At 45.0% G+C, this 17,998-nt stretch overlaps 1 protein-coding gene across 3 annotated transcripts; it reads left to right on the top strand.

Moving 5' to 3' along the window:
• The first annotated feature begins 243 nt into the window (after positions 1-243).
• tcf20 (transcription factor 20) lies at positions 244-17,238 on the top strand. Of its 3 annotated transcripts, none has more exons than XM_069701272.1 (6): positions 244-1,032; positions 3,366-11,854; positions 12,074-12,167; positions 12,259-12,322; positions 12,490-12,590; positions 15,674-17,238. In XM_069701272.1, the coding sequence occupies exons 2-6, from the start codon at positions 4,628-4,630 to the stop codon at positions 15,676-15,678; spliced, it is 7,491 nt and encodes a 2,496-aa protein (XP_069557373.1). In that variant the 5' UTR covers positions 244-1,032; positions 3,366-4,627; the 3' UTR covers positions 15,679-17,238. The 3 variants fall into 3 exon arrangements, with proteins under 3 accessions (XP_069557373.1, XP_069557374.1, XP_069557372.1); XM_069701273.1 differs by having other exon boundaries at positions 244-1,173; positions 12,259-12,308; XM_069701271.1 differs by having other exon boundaries at positions 244-1,173.
• Positions 17,239-17,998: the final 760 nt, after the last annotated feature.

Here is a 17,998-nt window from a genome sequence, read left to right as displayed (position 1 = left end):
CAGTAGGCAACATGCTCAGCCAGACATGCAATATGAGTATAATCTGATATTTTGATGGTAGAAATAGGTTCAAATCAATGAAATAGCAAAAAAAAAAAAAAAAAAAAAAAAAAAAAAGCTCCAGAGAGGGGTGTGAGGGGAGGGAGGGTGGAGGTGGAGGGATGTGATGGAGAGAGATGAGGGAGAGAGGGGGGGGGGGTGTAGGAATATGAGTGTGTATGCATTTTCAAGGCGGTCTTTCTGTTGCAAGAAAAAAAAAAAAAAAAAAAAAACCCAGTAGTCCAACAGGAAAACGAATAGGTCGAGCTGCTGATGAAGGCATGCAAACGCAATTTAGTGACGGAAACTGACGCCGGAGACGTTTTTTTGCGTGTTGATGGAGGCTCGTGTTGAAGGCGATGTGTTTAAATTTTAGTGGGAGATAGGTGGGATCACCTCAGCGGCGTGAGAGAGAGAGAGAGAGAGAGGAAGAGGGAGGAAGAGGGAGGAAGAGAGAGGAAGAGAGAGGCGAAGGAAACGAGAGGGGAGGGGGCGGGGGTGTATGGACCTCGCTGGTTACGGGACCCACAGGCTCCCCGATTGTGCTCCGCTCTCATCATTTTTTGGAGGTGAGGACAAAAGAAGAAAAAAAAGAAAGAAGAAAAAAAAAAAAGAAAAAAGGGGGGAATCGGAAGAAAAGGCCCGGGATAATATCTGAGTGTCGTGACGGGGGCCCCCCCCCCCTCTCCTCCTCCTCCTCCTCCTTCCTCCACCACCACCACCACCTCCTCCTCCTCCTCCTCCCCCCCCCCACCCGACTTCGCCGCCGCTGGTCGGGGTTGTCTGGACTCAAAAGGCTTGAAGGGGGAGAAGCGGCGGAGCGGGCCGACTCCAGACTCCAGACCGGGGTTTCCTGCCACAGCAGCGGGATTGTCACACAACTAAAAGCCTCTCCACTCTCCGAGGGGGCCTCCTTCCTCCTTCCTTCCTTTCTTCCTCCTCCTCCTTCCTTCCTTCCTCCTTCCTTCCTCCTTGTGTTGCTCTGGTTTTCAGGTATGCATTTAGAAGTAGCTTCAGCTTTTAGCACTCGTCTCGGACCGACTCTCTCTTCTTCTTCTCCCCCACCGCCACCGCCACCACCACCACCTCCCTCCACCTCCCTCCACCTCGGTTAGCTCCGGGTTTTTATTCAAGGTAAAAAAAACAAAACAAAAAGAGAAAATGTCAGGCTGCGTGACGGTTGATTTTTCTGATGCAGTTATTGATGCTAGCTAATCCGTTTCCTCGCAGACCCTGTGTATTTCTGAAGGTGGGGGTGACGGAGGAGGTGGTGGTGGTGGTGGAGGGGGTGAAAAACATCTGCACCTAATCACATCTCTTTTTTTGCGTGTGTGTGTGTGTGTGTGTGTGTGTGTGTAAACTGCTCCGAGAGCGTTTTGTTTGTTTTAATCCCGCTGCGACTTTTCGTCGCTTTTTCGTGTTTGATCCCGAAAAAAATGTTCGTAAAAATGTAAATTGAAAAAAAAAAAAAAAAAAAATTAGCTCGTGTTGCTAAAGATGCTAACCGCTGTTTCTAGCTTTCAGCGCTAGCTCCCGACGTAACGCGGCTAGCTGGCGTGTTTTGTTTTTTTGTTTTTCATTCACAGCATTTTAAAGGTTGTTGTTGTTTTTGTTTGTTTTGTGTGTGTGTGTGTGTGTGTGTGTCCGCAAGCTAAATCTTTGCAGGAATGCTAAAAGAGGGCAGCGCTACACACACACACACACACAAAGCTAATTGTGATGCGTATACCTCCTCGCTAATGTTTGCTGCTAAAGGCTGCGGCCAGTTGTTGTTGTTGTTGATTAAAATCCGAGACGACAAAATAACACGTAAAACGAGCCGGCGTGAGATTAGTCATCTGCAGAAACACACCAGCGGTTTTTGTTTTTGCGTTGATCAATTAGGCAGCTGTGCGATTGATTGAGTTGCTGACAGGCTGCGCTGAGCCCCCGGTTTTTGTTTTATTTATTTATTTATTTATTATTTTTTATGGCTGCTGCTGCTGCACCGGTCTGTGTTGTGAATGCAGCCGCCTGCTCGCTCACAACGAGCTGCTGTGATTAATTAGTAATCTAGATATGATGGTGGTGGTGGAGGTGGAGGAGGAGGTAGTAATAACAGACGGACGGAGATCAGTTGTGGCCTCCTAACTTCACCAGCTGAGTACCGCATCGCCCGCGTTACACCAGCTTTTTGACCCCCTTAAATGTGACACGTGAACACAAACCCCACCACCACCACCACCACCCACCCTCCGTCAGGTGATGCGGTTATGTTTGATCGACCAGGTGTGATCAGGTTGTTTTGGTTTGGCCCTCCTCGTCCTGTTTCAGCCTCAATATTCGGCTTACTTTCTCTACGGTGATGACTTGTTGTTATTATTATGTGGGCTCGGTTGAAGTCTCCACTAGAAGAGAAGCCCACACAGCTGTTTTAAGGCCATTAACCGTTTTACAATGTATTTCTGACAGACAATAGAGGCTTGTGTCACGCATGGCAATTAAAGGCACCACCGAACTCATAAATGTGGCGTCATCCCTGTAATTATCACCTATAATAATTATATCCCATTAAAACAAGTTAAATACAGTAAACTTAATGGTCTTTAAGTCTCTTTGTAAAAGGTGGAAGATGGACTGCTTCTGTCTTGACGCCACTCGGTTGTTTGTTTACATGTGAGGAAGTGTTTGTGACCTTGTCTATGTTTACTTTGTTGCCTTAATTGCATGCTGCTGCTTATCCACTTTTCTCTCCGCCAAACCTGTTTGTTATCAGTCAGAAGAGACAGCTTTAGCAAAGTAAAGGCTGCACACGCACAGCATATTAATATTGGAGCATTTATATGAGGCCAGGAAGCTTTTTCAGTCGTGAAGCAAGACGTTAAATGGATAGCATGTGCAACATGAAGTAGTGTTTACATTATCGTTTGCTTCTTTGACATATGTATGATTGTGTAATTGTTTTGTAGTTGACAACAAAAATGAATCGCTTTAGGGGAAATGCTGATGGAACCTGTAATGTAGTGGGTTTTATTAATTTTGCAGGGAATACAACATCAGCAATTTAGAACAAAAGTAATCCAAACTTAAAGGAGGCCTAGACAAACTCAATATAAATGTCATTATTTTTCTGTATTTGCATTGATTGTTATATCATAATTACCTCTGGATGATTACAGCCAAATGAATCGATAATATAATATCACTTTCCCAAAATGCATTTACTCTCATCATGTGACCACAGTGCATTTCTCTGAAGAATTAATTAATAGAGAGTTTAACACAAGGTATGTTTCTTTTCTTCTTTTTTTGCACACTAACCCTTGATTTATCTTTTGTGTTTTCAGAGTTGTGAAGGCTCCTGGTCAGCACCTCATGGAAAGTGAACTTATCTGCATGGAAATACTGAAGAGAAACAGAAAACAGGAGCTTGAATTGACTGAACTTGAAGTGGAATAAATGGATTACCCTCCTTTTGGAAAATTGTTGCCTTGGAAGTAGGTAGAATCAAATGATGGTTGACAGAGAAAAACAAAGGTAAGACGGCTAAATGCTGAAGACGCAAGAAGGCACCAAGAAAAACTTGGAACACAGTCGAGGAAAGAACAGTTACCAAATAGGGACCAAATACTTCTACAGTCCAAATGAATGCATGTAGCAGCAAAAAAACTAAAAAAGAAAACGGTACCGGAAAGGGATTGACCAAGGAAAAAAAAACATCTGAAAAAGTGTTAGACTCTGCATCCAAGAGCCGACGACAGTATCCATGGAGTGTTCGCCTCTGGGAGTGTTTGGTGAGGGTCTGTATTCAGACCTCTTGATTCTGTTCCTGGAGATTTTGTCTCACACAGGTGTGAGTCAGGTCCCGGCAAACTTACACATGTTGACGAACTGAAGGATTGCTGTGACGCAGCTCAGTCTCAATGGTTTTATTGAGATTTTTTTTTTTTTTTTTCCCCCCAAGATGCTTTGGATCCCAACTCAGTTTAATCCTGAAATAGCTCTGCCTGCTTGAGCTGTTATTATAGTGCAGTGTATATATGTTAAGACATTTAAAGTTGAATATCTCGCATGGTGATGTGGCAGTCGTCCAGCTCTGTGCCAAACTGCTTCAGCTTCGTGGGAATGATAGCTCATTTTTAATCTTGTATTTTTCCGAAGTAGAAATCTGCTTCACTACATATCTTTCTTTTTTTATCTGTTTTTTAGGACCCAGCTCTAAAGTGAAACTTTTTTTAAGTGGAAACAACCCACAATCACATTGACTTTTACTATTTGGCCATTTCATTTATTGTTAAAATCATCGCTGGTTCAACCTCCCTTTTCACTACGTACACTACAAAAAGTGATTGTAACATCTGTGATATATATATATATATATATATATGTACATATATATATATATGTATATATATATATTTTTATTTTTTTCCTTTGCTTCAGCTTTTTTGTGGATTTCAAAAGCATTTCCTTGTTTTACTGCCAGGCCATAGACTCTCTATTTGTCATTTATGGTTACTGCCAAAAGCCTTCCAGTTTCTGATCAGAATCATTCCCTGATATAGACACTGACAGATATTTCCGTTTTTAAACCAAACTTGGAAAAACAATGCAGAATTTTTCTAACAGTCCAGCTCCCCCTTCTCTCCCCCCGGGGTTCAGTGGGAGGGGTGGAGGCGGACCTCCGTATCCCCCTCAGCCAGCAGAGCCCCAGATCTCCCCAAGGATGACAGATGAGTACGCAGGGATGCAACAGCAGAGCCTGCACAGAGGCCATCACCACCCAAGTCAAGCCAGCCACATGCTCGCTTACAGTGCTCGAAACAGAGGAGTTGTGGAGCCACCGCCAACACAGGGTAACATTCACAGTGGCAACAGCAACAACCCTTACAGGAAGGATGCCATGGATTATTATTTTTCAATGGGTGGCAAGGACAGGCACAGAAGGGGAGGAATGGGTTATGGGGGAGGCTTTGGATATCCTAACATCGATGGACATATACCTCACCAGTACCGGCATCCTGGATCTAGCGCTGCGCCGTCATCTGGCCTGATGTCACCATATCCAGTAGACTATGGCTCCAGTGCTGGTTCAGGTGGAGGTGCTGGAGCGTTCTCTCCTTCTCATCAGTACAATATGAGTCAGAACCCTGCAATGCAGTCAGTGGCAGGTTCTCAGATGCAGCACCGCCAGCATGGGCAGGCGTTCCCAGCTGTCCACCTTGCACAGCAGCATAGGAGCTATCCACACTCTGCGCACAGAGTGACCCCTCAGTACCCACACTACTCTCCCCAGGGTGGCGCATCATCTGGGTCATCAGGAATGTATAGCCCCCCTCCGCAGAGATATCTTGACGGGGCTGCTAGTGCTGGGTTTGATCCTAAAGTCAACAGCTCTCCCAGTGTCAACTCCGGTTCAAAGTCAGTCTCCAGTTCAGTTGCTGCTAACAATGTGGGGCCAATGGAGAGTGTTCCGCAGAGTTACCATGCCTCAAATTATCCTGGATATTCCCCACAGACACTTTCTCTTCACAAGCAAGCCACACTACAGCACCGCAACTCACAGCACAATTTAGGGGTGGGTTATGACAACTCTCTCAAGATGCAGCACCAGGGCCCGTCTCCAGGCTCTGTATATGCTAAACTTCATCAAGCCTCCAATCCCAGTATACCTCAACCAGCATCTCAAGAAATAGCCAAATCCCCAATGCATCCTAATGCGCAGCAAACTCAAATTAACCAAAACTTTAGCCCAATATCCAATCCCTCTCCAGCTGCCTCTGCGGTGCATTCCCCCAGCTGTAGCTCCTCTCCTTCCCCTTTGATGGGTGTCTCAGAGGCACATGGAAACCCCTCAGGTCATGGTCCTTCACATCCTCCTTCATCAAACCCCCGTAGCAGCCATGGTCATGGTAGATTACTGCAGACCATGCCTCAGTTAAGTCCCACACCCAACTCAAATAGCAGCATCAGTAGTTGTGGTAGCAGTGGCAGTCATAAAGCTCACAGCATGAGTGCAGTTGGAGGGAGCAGCCTTCTTCCAACGGGCCGCAGTAAAATGGGTCTAGGTGCAGGAATAGGATCCCGAGAGGAAGGCTCCTCTGTTTATTCATCTTCTCTGCTTGACAAAATGCAGGATGCCGGCTTGAATAGTCTTAATGCCTTGAGCTCACAAGTAGCCAATTTACCAAACACAATTCAGCACATGCTGCTCACTGACACAGTGCTTTCACAGAAGAAGAAAGATGGTGGGCAGATGCAGCAGACAACTCACTGTGTGCCCCCATCACAACCAAGGAGTCGAAATGCAAGTGCAGCCTCAAGCACGAGCACAGTCAAAGACGGAAGTGCTGTGGGGATTGGTGACGGTGCCAGCTTAGATGCTGGCGCTGATGAAGACTCCTCGTTGATGTCAGTTGGAGGCTCTTTGGGGACCAAGGTGGAGCGAGAGGAGCAGTTTTCGGAGGGGGAGCACGGGAGATTGAGGCAGATGAGCGGTGCAAGCAGTGGATCTGAACCAACTGGCTATCACCTGCCGTCTCACAGCCAAACCCAATCACAGACTGGACAAGCATTAAATGTTAAATCAGTCACCTCTGATTCACCATCAAAAGAACCAGTACTCTCTGAAACAAAAGTGAATGAAGCTCACGTTCCCTCGTCGTCATCATCTCCACCCTTTGGATGTCAGTCATCCGAGACTTCACATTCAGCACCTCCAATTTCTTCACCCCCTTCATCCACCTCCACCGGTCTTCCTCCTCCCCAGCCAAACTGTGTCCCAGAGCCTGGTTTAGCATACAATGACCACAGAGGTGGCAATAGGAAGACAACCGAAATTAAGAATGAAGTCATCAAAAATGAAAGTGAAGGCGCAGCTGAGAAAACGGGGAAAGGTGGTAGCCAATCGCAACGAGATGGAGACATCGATAAGCAAAATGGTCAGGACAAAGAAAATAGGTTGCACTCTGCATCCAGATTACACAATAATGACAGGGAGGCAAAGCACACGTCAGAGGAGCAGCAGAACGCCAGTAGTGTTGGCGTGATTGTTTCAGCGAGGTCGGAGGGAAGTCACACTGAGAAAAGTAAGCATCCCGAAGACAACTGCATAGAAGAGAAACAGTCACACTCTTACCTGAGAGAGCCAAGCAGTCATAATGGGGAGGAAGGCGTAGATCTGACTCTGTATTCCTCCCATCACCAGAAATCAAACTTTGGTCGGCCTCAAAATCCTCCCCAGTCTGGTCCGCATAAATACGGCTTCCCAGAATCAACATATGGCTCAGATTTGTCCATGAAAAACAAAGGGAGGGCTGGCCCGATGGGTGTAATGGAATCAAATCCCAGATACTTAGGATACCAACAGTCTCAAACTGGTTATGGCCCTGTGCATCCAAAAGATGCTGTTTCTGTAGCAGAGGCTTTGGTGAAGAGAGGCCAAGCAGCAGGAACTAAAGGTCATGAGGAAAATTCACAAATGCAGCAGTTCCCGAGCCTTTTGCAAGAGGTTCTTCAGGGTTACAATTTAGATCGACGTTATGGAAGACCGGAACAGGCGTTTCCTTCACATCTCCAAGTTCAACAGCAGTTTCAAAGCAGACACCCGTATGGCATGGCTGAAGGTTTGAGGATGCAAAGTGGATTAGCTGAGGGTTTGGCTCATTCTGGCCAAATGGGTAGCTCTGGAAAGCCCCCAAACCAGAGGCATGGAAGTGAGCCTGATTTTACCACAGATCCTCTGTCCTCTGTGAAGTCAGAGGTGTCCAATGCGAAGAATCTGCAAAATTCTGAAAAAACTGAAGTGGGTGTGTCCCAGATCCATTTAGCACAGGCTACAGAGTCTCACCAACCCCCACCAAAACACATCAACTTAGCCGACTATTCCCTGCCACAGAGAAAAGTGTTATCTAATGTGTCCACTCCACCCTCCGCTGTGCAGGAGCTCCTTTTGCAAGAGCCAGAGCCGCTATCGGGCAGCATTGGTCAAACTGAGTCACAGAAATCATCAGGCTCCATATTAGCCCCATCAGAGCGGCGCTCTGTCATCTGTGATGTGTCGCCAAACCGACGCAGCACACCAGAGAGGGACAGGGACAGTGACAGGGACAGGGACAGGGAGAGGGAGAAAAGTCAGAGTGGAGCCTCTGTGATTCAACAGCCATTTTCCTCTCCAGCAGCAGGCAATGATTTAAGTAAAAAAGGTACTGGAGAGAAACAAGTGGTGAAAATGGAAATGGTATCAAAAGAGGCCGGGGCAGACGCTGCAAACCTACAGACTGAGCATCATGGCAGCGGAGGGGCTCATGAGACGGACATGGACTATCATTCCAAGTCTGTTCATTCATCAGTTGTAATGAACACTGACCCCTATAGGCGAAGTAATGTTGATATTACCTCTCTGCCTTCTCATCCTCTGAGCACTAATCCTTTATCGTCGCCATCAAGGCATCAGTCGTATCTTCACGGTGTTGATCTGTCAGCTGGTAGCGGCAGCACGTTTCCTGGATTTCAATACGGAGATGCAAGAGAAGGCAGCATGATGTCACGCAGTAACCCCCATTTTCCCTCTCACCATCCGTACCACAATTTATCCCCTCAAGCTCAAACCACAAATAAGCTTCAAATGTATCCTCACCCGCGTGGCCCCCCGCATCACCCCCATGATATGAGTGACTGGGTAAAAGCAATGAACAGGCCGTCGAAGGAGATGATGATGCAGCACGGTTCCTCTCCCGGAAGACACAAGGTCAGCCAATCAGAGCAGAGACAGAGGATGCTCTCCCAAACTGACTTGACCAGTGAACAACACGCAACCAAAACTTCACTCCATCATCAAAGCGCTTACTTTGATATGAAAATGTGGGAGTCATCGCACGCTGGAAGAGAAGGCTCTCGAATGATAGAGGGAGAATCCTTCTACAGAACACAACCACCTCCTCCGCCTCCTCCTCTTCCTCCTCCCAGCCCTATAGTCTCACACGGCCCTGTTCCTCCGCAAATGTCCCATGGCCGAAATGCTGCTGAACTTGAGGTCTCCAGAGCAGCCACAGAGGACGTCAAACCTCCCTGCCCTCCTCCTCCTCCATCTAGTTCCACTAAGCCTCCTCCCGACATGAACTCCACTCAGCCACAGGTGCAGCGTCAGACGAAAGCCGGAGGTTCTGGAGACACAAATCCACTAATATTAAGAAGAAGAGTTCGCTCTTTTATCTCTCCTATTCCCGCCAAAAGGCAACTCCAGGATGGGTCTCAGCAGAGGGCTGCGACAAATTCACATCACTCCCCTGGCGCTCAATCTGAGTCCAGCCATCACAATGAAGATGACTCATCTAGTTCAGATATCCCATGTCCCAGGCTCTCTTCCCCGTTGCTGGGGGAGAGCACTTATTCGCAACCTCTGTCTCCATTGAGCGGTAATGCCAAGGGTTTGCCTCCCAGAAAAGGACGAGGCTTGAAACTAGAGGCAATAGTGCAGAAAATCACGCCAAATATTAAAAAGCCAGCAGGCCATGCGGATGATGAGTCAAATCATTACCCAGGCTTCTCTCACCCAGAAATACCAACATTTAATGATTCACAGGACCAAGACTTAGTACATTTCGCCAGGGCTGCAGGGGGGGATGATAGTTACATGGATGAAAGTCACTCATTAAACGACATGATTCCCTTCAGAGGAGTCGATGATACTGGGCCTTTACCTCCGTCTGCCTACCCATGTGATCCCCATCAGACGTCTCAAGTCCTCAAACAACAAGACTTTGACTTTGGTTTAGGGACTGCGGTGGCATCAGCATCCGGTGACAAGGAAGATTTTGCTCTGCTCGGACCTTTGCCCCCTCCTCCGCCTCTTCCTCGCCCGGTCCAGGATTCCCCACCTCCATCCTCATCAGCCCTGTCAGACATTCAACACTTCACAAATACCTACCAGCAGCTTGAGACAAGAAGGGGTGAACAGTCTGCTGCGAACCTCCTTCGACAGAAACTTCAAGAAGCTGGCATGGGATTTGATGATTATCCGGGCAGTGACTACTATGGAACCACCCCGCCCCACCATAGCCAGGGTCAAGGACACATGCTGAACAGACATCAGATGTCCTCTAGTAGGTCCAGTCTGTCGCCACAAGATTCAAAGTCACTGGATAGTCTTGTGCCTAAAGGCTATTTCCCGTCTGGCAAGAAAAAGGGCAGGCCCGTGGGCAGTGTGAATAAACAAAAACGGGCTCAGAACCAAGTCCAAACACCGGCCCAGGGCCAGTCTCAAGTCCAGACACAGAGCACAACCCCGAGTGCTTCTCCTGCCCCACCCGTCCCCACTACAGCTGCTGCCACAACCCCAACGACAGTGCAGACTACCAGCAGCACATCAGATCCCGCTGCTCCCCCTCTGATGGAAAATGAAGACACTCCCCCGCTGGACCCGCCCATTTTAACCCAGGTAGTTAAAGTGGACGTCGAGAGTGAGGACACGCAGCCAGAGATTGAGGTCAAACCTGTGCGACGGAGACGCAGAGGTGTGAAAGATGAAGATGAGCCCCTGGAGGCAAGAGGACGACAGAGGAGGAGAAGGAGAGGGGCGGCGGCGGCGGCGGCAGCGGTGGCGGCGGCGGCGACGACAACACCGTCAACGGCCAAAGACGACCCGGATGCATCTTTAGGGGCGGGAGGGAGTCTCGGCACGAATAGAGTTTTCGCGGATCCGAACAGAAAGGGCCCGTTTGTTCCCCACATACACGTGGAGAAAAAAATACCGGAGATCGGGGCAGTGTGCACCATTGTAAACGCTGAGGAGGACAAGATGAAAGGAGAGCGTGGCGTCGTCACAGGAAAGGCAGGCGGGTGTGGAATCGAGTCTCTCCTGACCTCAACTCTTTCCTCCCAGTTGTCGAGGAGAGACAGAGAATCGGAGAAAAGGGAGACCGACGAAGTGGAAGCCACACTTCAGTCAGGAAAAGCACTTCCTTCATCTGGCTATGTTGTTTCAGGCCCCGTGATTACAGAGACCAATCACTCTGGCCGCCTGCTGTGCTGCCTGTGTCAGAAGTGGGCAAATTACAAACACCTAGGAGATCTCTACGGGCCTTACTATCCAGCTGAATATGCTGCAAAGCTGCCCAAGAATCAGCCCCAGGTCAGACAGTGTCAGGCAAGCACAGGCGCAAACAAAACAGGACCAAATTCAGACGCGAGCTCAAATGCTTTGAGTGCGATCCAAGATACACAAACACAAGATGCTCAGTTTACCAACCTCTCAACCGAGAGCGACTTTGCCATCAACCTAGTTTCAAACCCAGCGTCTCTTACCACTACAGTCAGAGCTGGCTCTCCAGCTGGGAGAGAGGAAATGATGATGCATATGGCTGGCAAGCACTGTAGCAGCGCCTCTACTTCTGCCTTCACCCCCATTAAAGCATCTCTAACCTGGGACATGAATCTAGACATCCGGCCCATCCCTGAGCTCAAGAGAGAGCCGGACCTCGAAGCCGACCAGCCGCAGGCGCCGAAACCGCTGCAGCAGCCGCCGGACGAAGCTCAGCAGCGACCCCAACACAGAAAGCTGACCTCACATCCCCGCTTTAAAAGGAGGCACAAGTCGAGTGAGGATTCCCCCCGGATGGTACCATCCAACAGTAAGGCGTCCCTGCCCTTCCAGCCCCCGCCGCCGGCCTTGGACTCCCTCGGACCCTTGGCACAACTCGCGCAGCTGCCTCAGATGCCCATGGACCCGGAGGAGCTGTGGGTCCACGAAGGATGCATAGTGTGGACCAGTGGAGTGTACCTCGTCAATGGGAGACTGTATGGCCTGCAAGAGGCACTAGATGGCGCCAGAGAAACAGTGAGTGTCCCCTCTTGTCTGTTTGACCTGTTTTGTTCTTGGGTAGTTCAGGTTTATGGATTTTGGTTTGTGCTGTGTGTAGCGCTGACTGTAACTGTAAAAGGCTGCTGTTGAATTTTACTTCTCGATAACAGATGTCAGTGGTTCGTGTGTTGTGTCGGCCCCCAGGTGTTCGTTACTCTCGCAGTGTTAAAATGTACTGATGTCTTCTCTTCTCAGTGCTGCTCATACTGTGAGATGGTTGGCTCAACCTTGGGCTGCTACAGTAAAGGCTGTACACTTCGCTACCACTACCTGTGCGCTATTGAAGCAGGTGAGTGAAAGCGACACAAATATCGTATTTTATTTTTGACAGTTTTCTGGCAGTATCCAGTCAGCACTGATATTTGTTCTCCCTTTCCCAGACTGCTCTCTGAACGAAGATAACTTCTCACTTCGGTGTCCGAAGCACAAGGTAAAGAAGGAGAGGTTGGTTGTCATTTGTGTGATTCATTGAAAAATCTCATCTTTTTTTCTTCTTTTTTTTTTAAAACCGTAGTTGCTTACCTCCAAATCGCTCACCGAGCTCCTTTACTTCATTCAGTCTCTTTGTTTTCTTTCCCTGTCTCATCTTGTCTCGTCTCCTCTTCATTCAGTTTACCCAGAGCATCCGGCCAGCCAAGTCAGTGTACCTGGAGCAGTCAGAGAGAGGCTGAGAGAAACGCAGAGGAAGAAGAGACACAGGAGTCTGGGAGCTGTAAGTTTGTGTTCATTTTGTCCCCTGATATCGTTTTAATTTGAGTCTTCTGACAAAAATATGTCAGTTTTGGTGTCGTTTTTGTCAGTGACATTTCTATCTCGGTTTTGCGATTGTAATGATTTAATCTTCAAAACACTTTGAGGCTACATCGCTGTGTGCGGTTGCCATGATTTTGGGTGTTATGCCTGTTAACGGTGCTCGGATCTGGATTTTTGTGGCCGATCGTGGATTGCTGGAAGCGGCATCAGCTGATATTGAAATGAAGAGATGAGAAAGTATGATGAATTTAACAACTATTCATTTAAAGCCTGGCAACATGTACAACATATTCCACTCTCTCGCTTTTAGAGACACAACTGAAATCATGGCAGCCTATGCTTCATTTTTGTGAGCAGGTTATTGAGAGAGAAAAAGACAAGACTGAGATCAATATTATTTATAAAACTCTCTAGCTTAATTCTTAAGCATCAATGGCAAAATGTCTTCATAAATATTAGAATCTCTGCATTCCTGGCAGACAGCTTGTTCCTCTTCTGGACTGCAGTCCCTTACTCTCTACACTTGTGCAGGGTGTGTAGAGGTAGGTTTGTGTTGCTTGCGAGAGAGGAAGTGTTGTTTTTTTTTGTTTTGTTTTTATCGTCCTGCAAAAACACAAGCGTCCGTCCGCCTCGTGGCCCTACATAGCATGCAAAGACTCGGTGGTACTTTCCCCGCGGCTCGGAGCCGCTTGCTCCTTAACCCGCCTCGTCATTTTGCAGCTCAAGTCCAGAACGTCAGAAAGCGGCCCACGTATCTGAGACTGGAGTGCGTTGGGGAAATCTGTCTCTGTAGCTTTTTGTTAACTTTTTCAGACACCTAGTAGAACGTCCAGACCAGTGAAGCCATTTTAGCTGCGAGTAGTTAGGTTCTTTCCGATCAGCCTTTACAGAGACTACCGATCAAACTATTTAGAACGAGTATTGGCCAACAACGATCGGTTGGCCGATCGATCGACGCACCTTCAATTCCTGTCTGCTGTGAGGTTGGTGGACAAGGCTTTGTGTCCATGTCCCTCAGCTCCACAAGGATACAACAGTAAAGCCAGTTAATGTTATCACTCCTTCTGACTGCAACATGACAGATTTCCTTCTCAAAATAACGTTAACGTTACATCCACATCATCTGCGTCAAATGAGCGTTTGAGTTCGTCTCAGCTGTTCTGTTGCTACTTTGTCTAATTCTCGTCGAGTTTAGCTTGTGATTCTGTTTCTTCCAAAAACTAGTAAGGTCAGAGGACATCAATTATATTACTGAGCGTAAGGTTCCTTTTAACGGTGGTGCAACAGGTGGCAGTGGACGTTTTTACTAATAGAAAGCGGCGGTGTGCAGAGATTCCACAGATGCTGCAGGTCACTTTCCATTCAGTTCATTTGACCATTCATCCCTCTTAACATTATCATTCAGTCCTTTACAAAAACTGAGATATTTTGTCATAGTTTTCAACATTTTACTTTTTGTTTACTTTTGTTTTGTTTACACCGTAAAAAATAGGTTGTCAATAGATATTAGTTTCCGTTGAATAAATTAACACAGATTTGAATGATAATTTGTTATTTATAATGCTTCATTTGTACAAGATGTTGTTCAGTATTCCCACATATTCAAATTATTTCTATCTTTTCAGATATTCCCTCATTTGAATATACATGAATTATTCCTCACTCGAGCCCAGCTGATTTGGCTATCACGGATCGACGTACGTGTTGATCGATATGAAATCTTTTTTTTTACAAAACATAATGTGGAAAAAGATTCTTGAGGTAAATTAGAAATGGTTATATTTGTGTGTTTTTTGTATTTATTTATAATGATCAAATTACTAGTTGACTATTTTAGTACACAATGTAATTTTGGACAACAAACCATAAATATAATATGATTATATAAATTACATTATTATATATTATAATACATATTCTTGTCACGTGTGTAAAAATTTGTTTGACAACCACATTTGAGGAATCATTCCCCAAAATGTTTTTTATATACACATATATATGGTGTATAAAGAATATAAAAATCATGTCGGCTGATATATTAATATCTAACTTTTTTTCACTCCTTTATAATGGTATCTTCATTGACCCTAAAAATTCAGCATCAGTCGGTCTCTTTTTCTTACTTTTATAAGATGTAATTTAAAGTTCACTTGTTAAAATGTAAATGTGTGTCAGCATTAGACATTCATATGAAATCATATGGACTGAAAAGCACTACTTCCCTAATTGGATGTTGCGCATAATGTGATGATCTGTAGCCACTTCTAGTGTAAAACGCCACTTCACCACCAAACCACTTCAATCTCAACATATAAATGTTCATCTCGGTATCGCTGTTTTGTTTTTTTGGGGTTTTTTTTTTCCATCATATGAAGGGAGGACTATTTTCTCATTAATCGATCTGTTGTAAATGGACTCTTTGTCGTTGGGCTCTTGGACACCTGTGGAGGAAAATCATCCGGCGCTCACACTCCTCCTCACCTCACCCTAAGTGGCTGTACTCCTGCCTGTCACTCCCTCCCCCTCACTTTCAGTCCCAACCTGTCCTCATGGGAACTTGACACACATGCACCATATCTCTCTCATTTTCTCTCTCTATGTAGGATTTAAAATGCTGATGGTATGCTAAGCATTTGTAATTGCAACATATCGCCTTTGCGTCATTATGCCTTGTTATTATTCAGACAGATTTACTCATTGACAGCTGTTTGATTTGTTGGGAAATTAAGTTTTACCCGTGGAATCCATCATTTTTTTTTTATTATTATTCACTGGAGAAATAATTTGGATGCATGCCTCAACTTTTTGATATTTGAAGAATTATTTGAACAGAATTATTTGTGTGTCAGTCAGTCAGTCAAATAAGCGATAAAGGACTGTCTCTTTTCTTGGCCAGCCCGCGTAGCCATGTAACAATAGAATCTGTGGCTCTCTACTTTGTCGAACTGAAACGACGTCCAACGGGGTTTGTGTCCACAAAAGAAATTGCGCTTTTCATTCATTGTATCAACTGACTCATATTTGATGTGTTTTCTTTCCCAGGTTAGTTTGGACAGTGGGAGACAGAAATGGGACATGACAGGACTGGCATCTGTGGAGGAGAACAACAAAAGGGAATGTACAATTTCTCAACAGGAATCTGCATTATTTACATTTAAGACAATGGAGAAAACAAACCTTTTTTTTAAGAGAATTGTTGCTCTTTACTTAAAAGCAGAAAAAGAAAAAAACACGTACATGCAACACAGAGGAATGGAGCTACAAGAAAAAGACTTTAAAAAAACAAAAAAAAACAACTACAAAGATCGGAGTGGAATGAAATGAGACGTCAACACTGACGGAGGAGCTAAAGGAACTTTTCTACAAAGAACAAAAGAAACAAACTTCCTCTCTAGGCTTACTTTGATTTTCTTGAGTCATCCTTCAACTGTTAAACTCTTGTTTGTCATCATCTTTATTATCATTTACCTTCTTTTTTTTTCAGGTTTTCTTTTGCTTGCTTTGAAGAGGCATATTGGGAGCAAGTTGGGTGTCAAAACCCAGACAAGAAAAGGAGAGAATTGTGTATCCTCTCACAAGTAGTATTTTATCTTATGATATTAGGATGATCACAATTATTATTTTAGTCCTCATTATTATTTTGTATCCTCATCAGTATTTACTCATGAAAATGAAGTGGATGTATCTCACTTTATATTCAGTCAGCACATTAATTGGATTTTAATTTTTTTTTTTTTCATTCCTGGAGAGGGAGGAGCCAGAGCGATGTTGTCTGGAATGTCAGGGTCGAGTTTTGCCACAAAGACATTATTGCCTTGGAGAACGGACATCTGTTGCCTTTCAAAAGTCACGTGTATGAGTGCGAAATGAGTGTGTGTGAGAAACTGAAAAATGCCGATATCTGGGTCTTTGATTCCATTTTGGTCCTTTTGAAAAGTGTTCTTATTTTTCATCACTGGGGTTTTTACGGTACAGATAGTATTCATGAAAAATCAGATGGACACAATCTTATTTTTCAAGTAAAAAAATGTTCATAAATGTGCAAAGAGATGGACAGAGACTTGTTAGAGGAGGAGATAACACTATGGACTAATGCTTGTCTGCCATCTTTAACCATGCTGACTGGAAAAAAAGACGAAGGACAGTACACTGAAGAGTTTTCATCGGTGTGGAACTGTGTACTGGGTGCACAAGTTTCTATGTTCTTCATACGAAGTAACGTTCAACTGACGGGTGTCAGTCTCACAGACAGTGACGAAGCATTTTTGGAACTGAACTTTGGAGAGGGTGTCATGTGGACGGCTGCGAATGGCCAACTGAAGTGGCCAACGGAGGGTGAGCCTAACCAAGTACTTTTGAATAGTTTCATTCTTCAGTGACACAGCAGCAATTTAATCGGGAGATGCAAAATCCATTCAAAAGAAGCATTGCCATAAAATTTAAAAGTGAGTCGTACATGGTGTTGTCTTTATCATTTTTTATTGTTATTCTTGTAAAAAAAAAAAGTAAAGCTGAAAGAAGACAGTTACACTATCAAAACCATGCTGTATTAGAAACCTGTCAATATGTATATGAATTATGAATACACATAAAAAATGCTTCAAGTATGCTCCTCTCCTTATTTCTCAAACATATTTTTCTACTTCTATTTCAGTTTTTTTTTTCTTCCCCCCCAATTTCTTTTCTGCCTGAATTACCAGAATATTTGTGTCTCTTTTCTTCTGCACATCCTCAGTCATATTTCTATGGCACATGTGCACATAAGCTATCTTTGTCCGTATTTCTGTCATAGGCACACGACTGCTTCTTTTCTCCCTTCTTTCTTCTTCATGTCTTTTCAGTTTAAGGGGAGTGAATAACTCTATTCTGGCCCATTCAGACTGTTTTTAGATGATGTGTTAGACTCTAATAATTAATGTACCATGTCAAGGATTCTGTTTCGTTCGTTTTCCATTTAAAAAACGTGACATGCTGTGAAGAATTTGGGTTAAAGTACTTTGAACAGTCACTGTAAGAAAGCAATCTTAAAACTAAAATATCTGATTTATCTTGGAAAAAAATGTATGCATGGCCATGAAAGATCAGTCGAAACAGTTTGCTAAGAGCTGGATAAACGGTTGAAACAGGTTGCTAAGAGTCGAATAAACGGTTGAAACAGGTTGCTAAGAGTCGAATAAACGGTCGAAACAGTTTGCTAAGAGCTGGATAAACGGTTGAAACAGGTCGCTAAGAGTCGAATAAACAGTTGAAACCGGTTGCTAAGAGTCGAATAACCGATTGAAACAGGTTGCTAAGAGTTGAATTACCGATTGAAACCGGTTGCTAAGAGTCGAATAACCGATTGAAACCGGTTGCTAAGAGTCGAAT

This window comes from Brachyistius frenatus, unplaced genomic scaffold, assembly GCF_029030835.1.
Source record: "Brachyistius frenatus isolate BFR_SWC_R1_liver_20210118 unplaced genomic scaffold, ASM2903083v1 Contig_36, whole genome shotgun sequence".
NCBI lineage: Eukaryota > Metazoa > Chordata > Actinopteri > Embiotocidae > Brachyistius > Brachyistius frenatus.
Note: the sequence above shows the minus strand (reverse complement) of the source record. Positions and strands in the feature narration are given on the sequence as shown.

Excerpts from the sequence above, each read along its gene's own strand:
- tcf20 (XM_069701272.1), top strand. The coding sequence starts at position 4,628 with ATGCAGAATTTTTCTAACAGTCCAGCTCCCCCTTCTCTCCCCCCGGGG. Across the intron at positions 11,855-12,073 it reads TAGATGGCGCCAGAGAAACA|TGCTGCTCATACTGTGAGAT; the intron begins GTGAGTGTCCCC and ends TTCTCTTCTCAG. Across the intron at positions 12,323-12,489 it reads CACAAGGTAAAGAAGGAGAG|TTTACCCAGAGCATCCGGCC; the intron begins GTTGGTTGTCAT and ends CTCTTCATTCAG.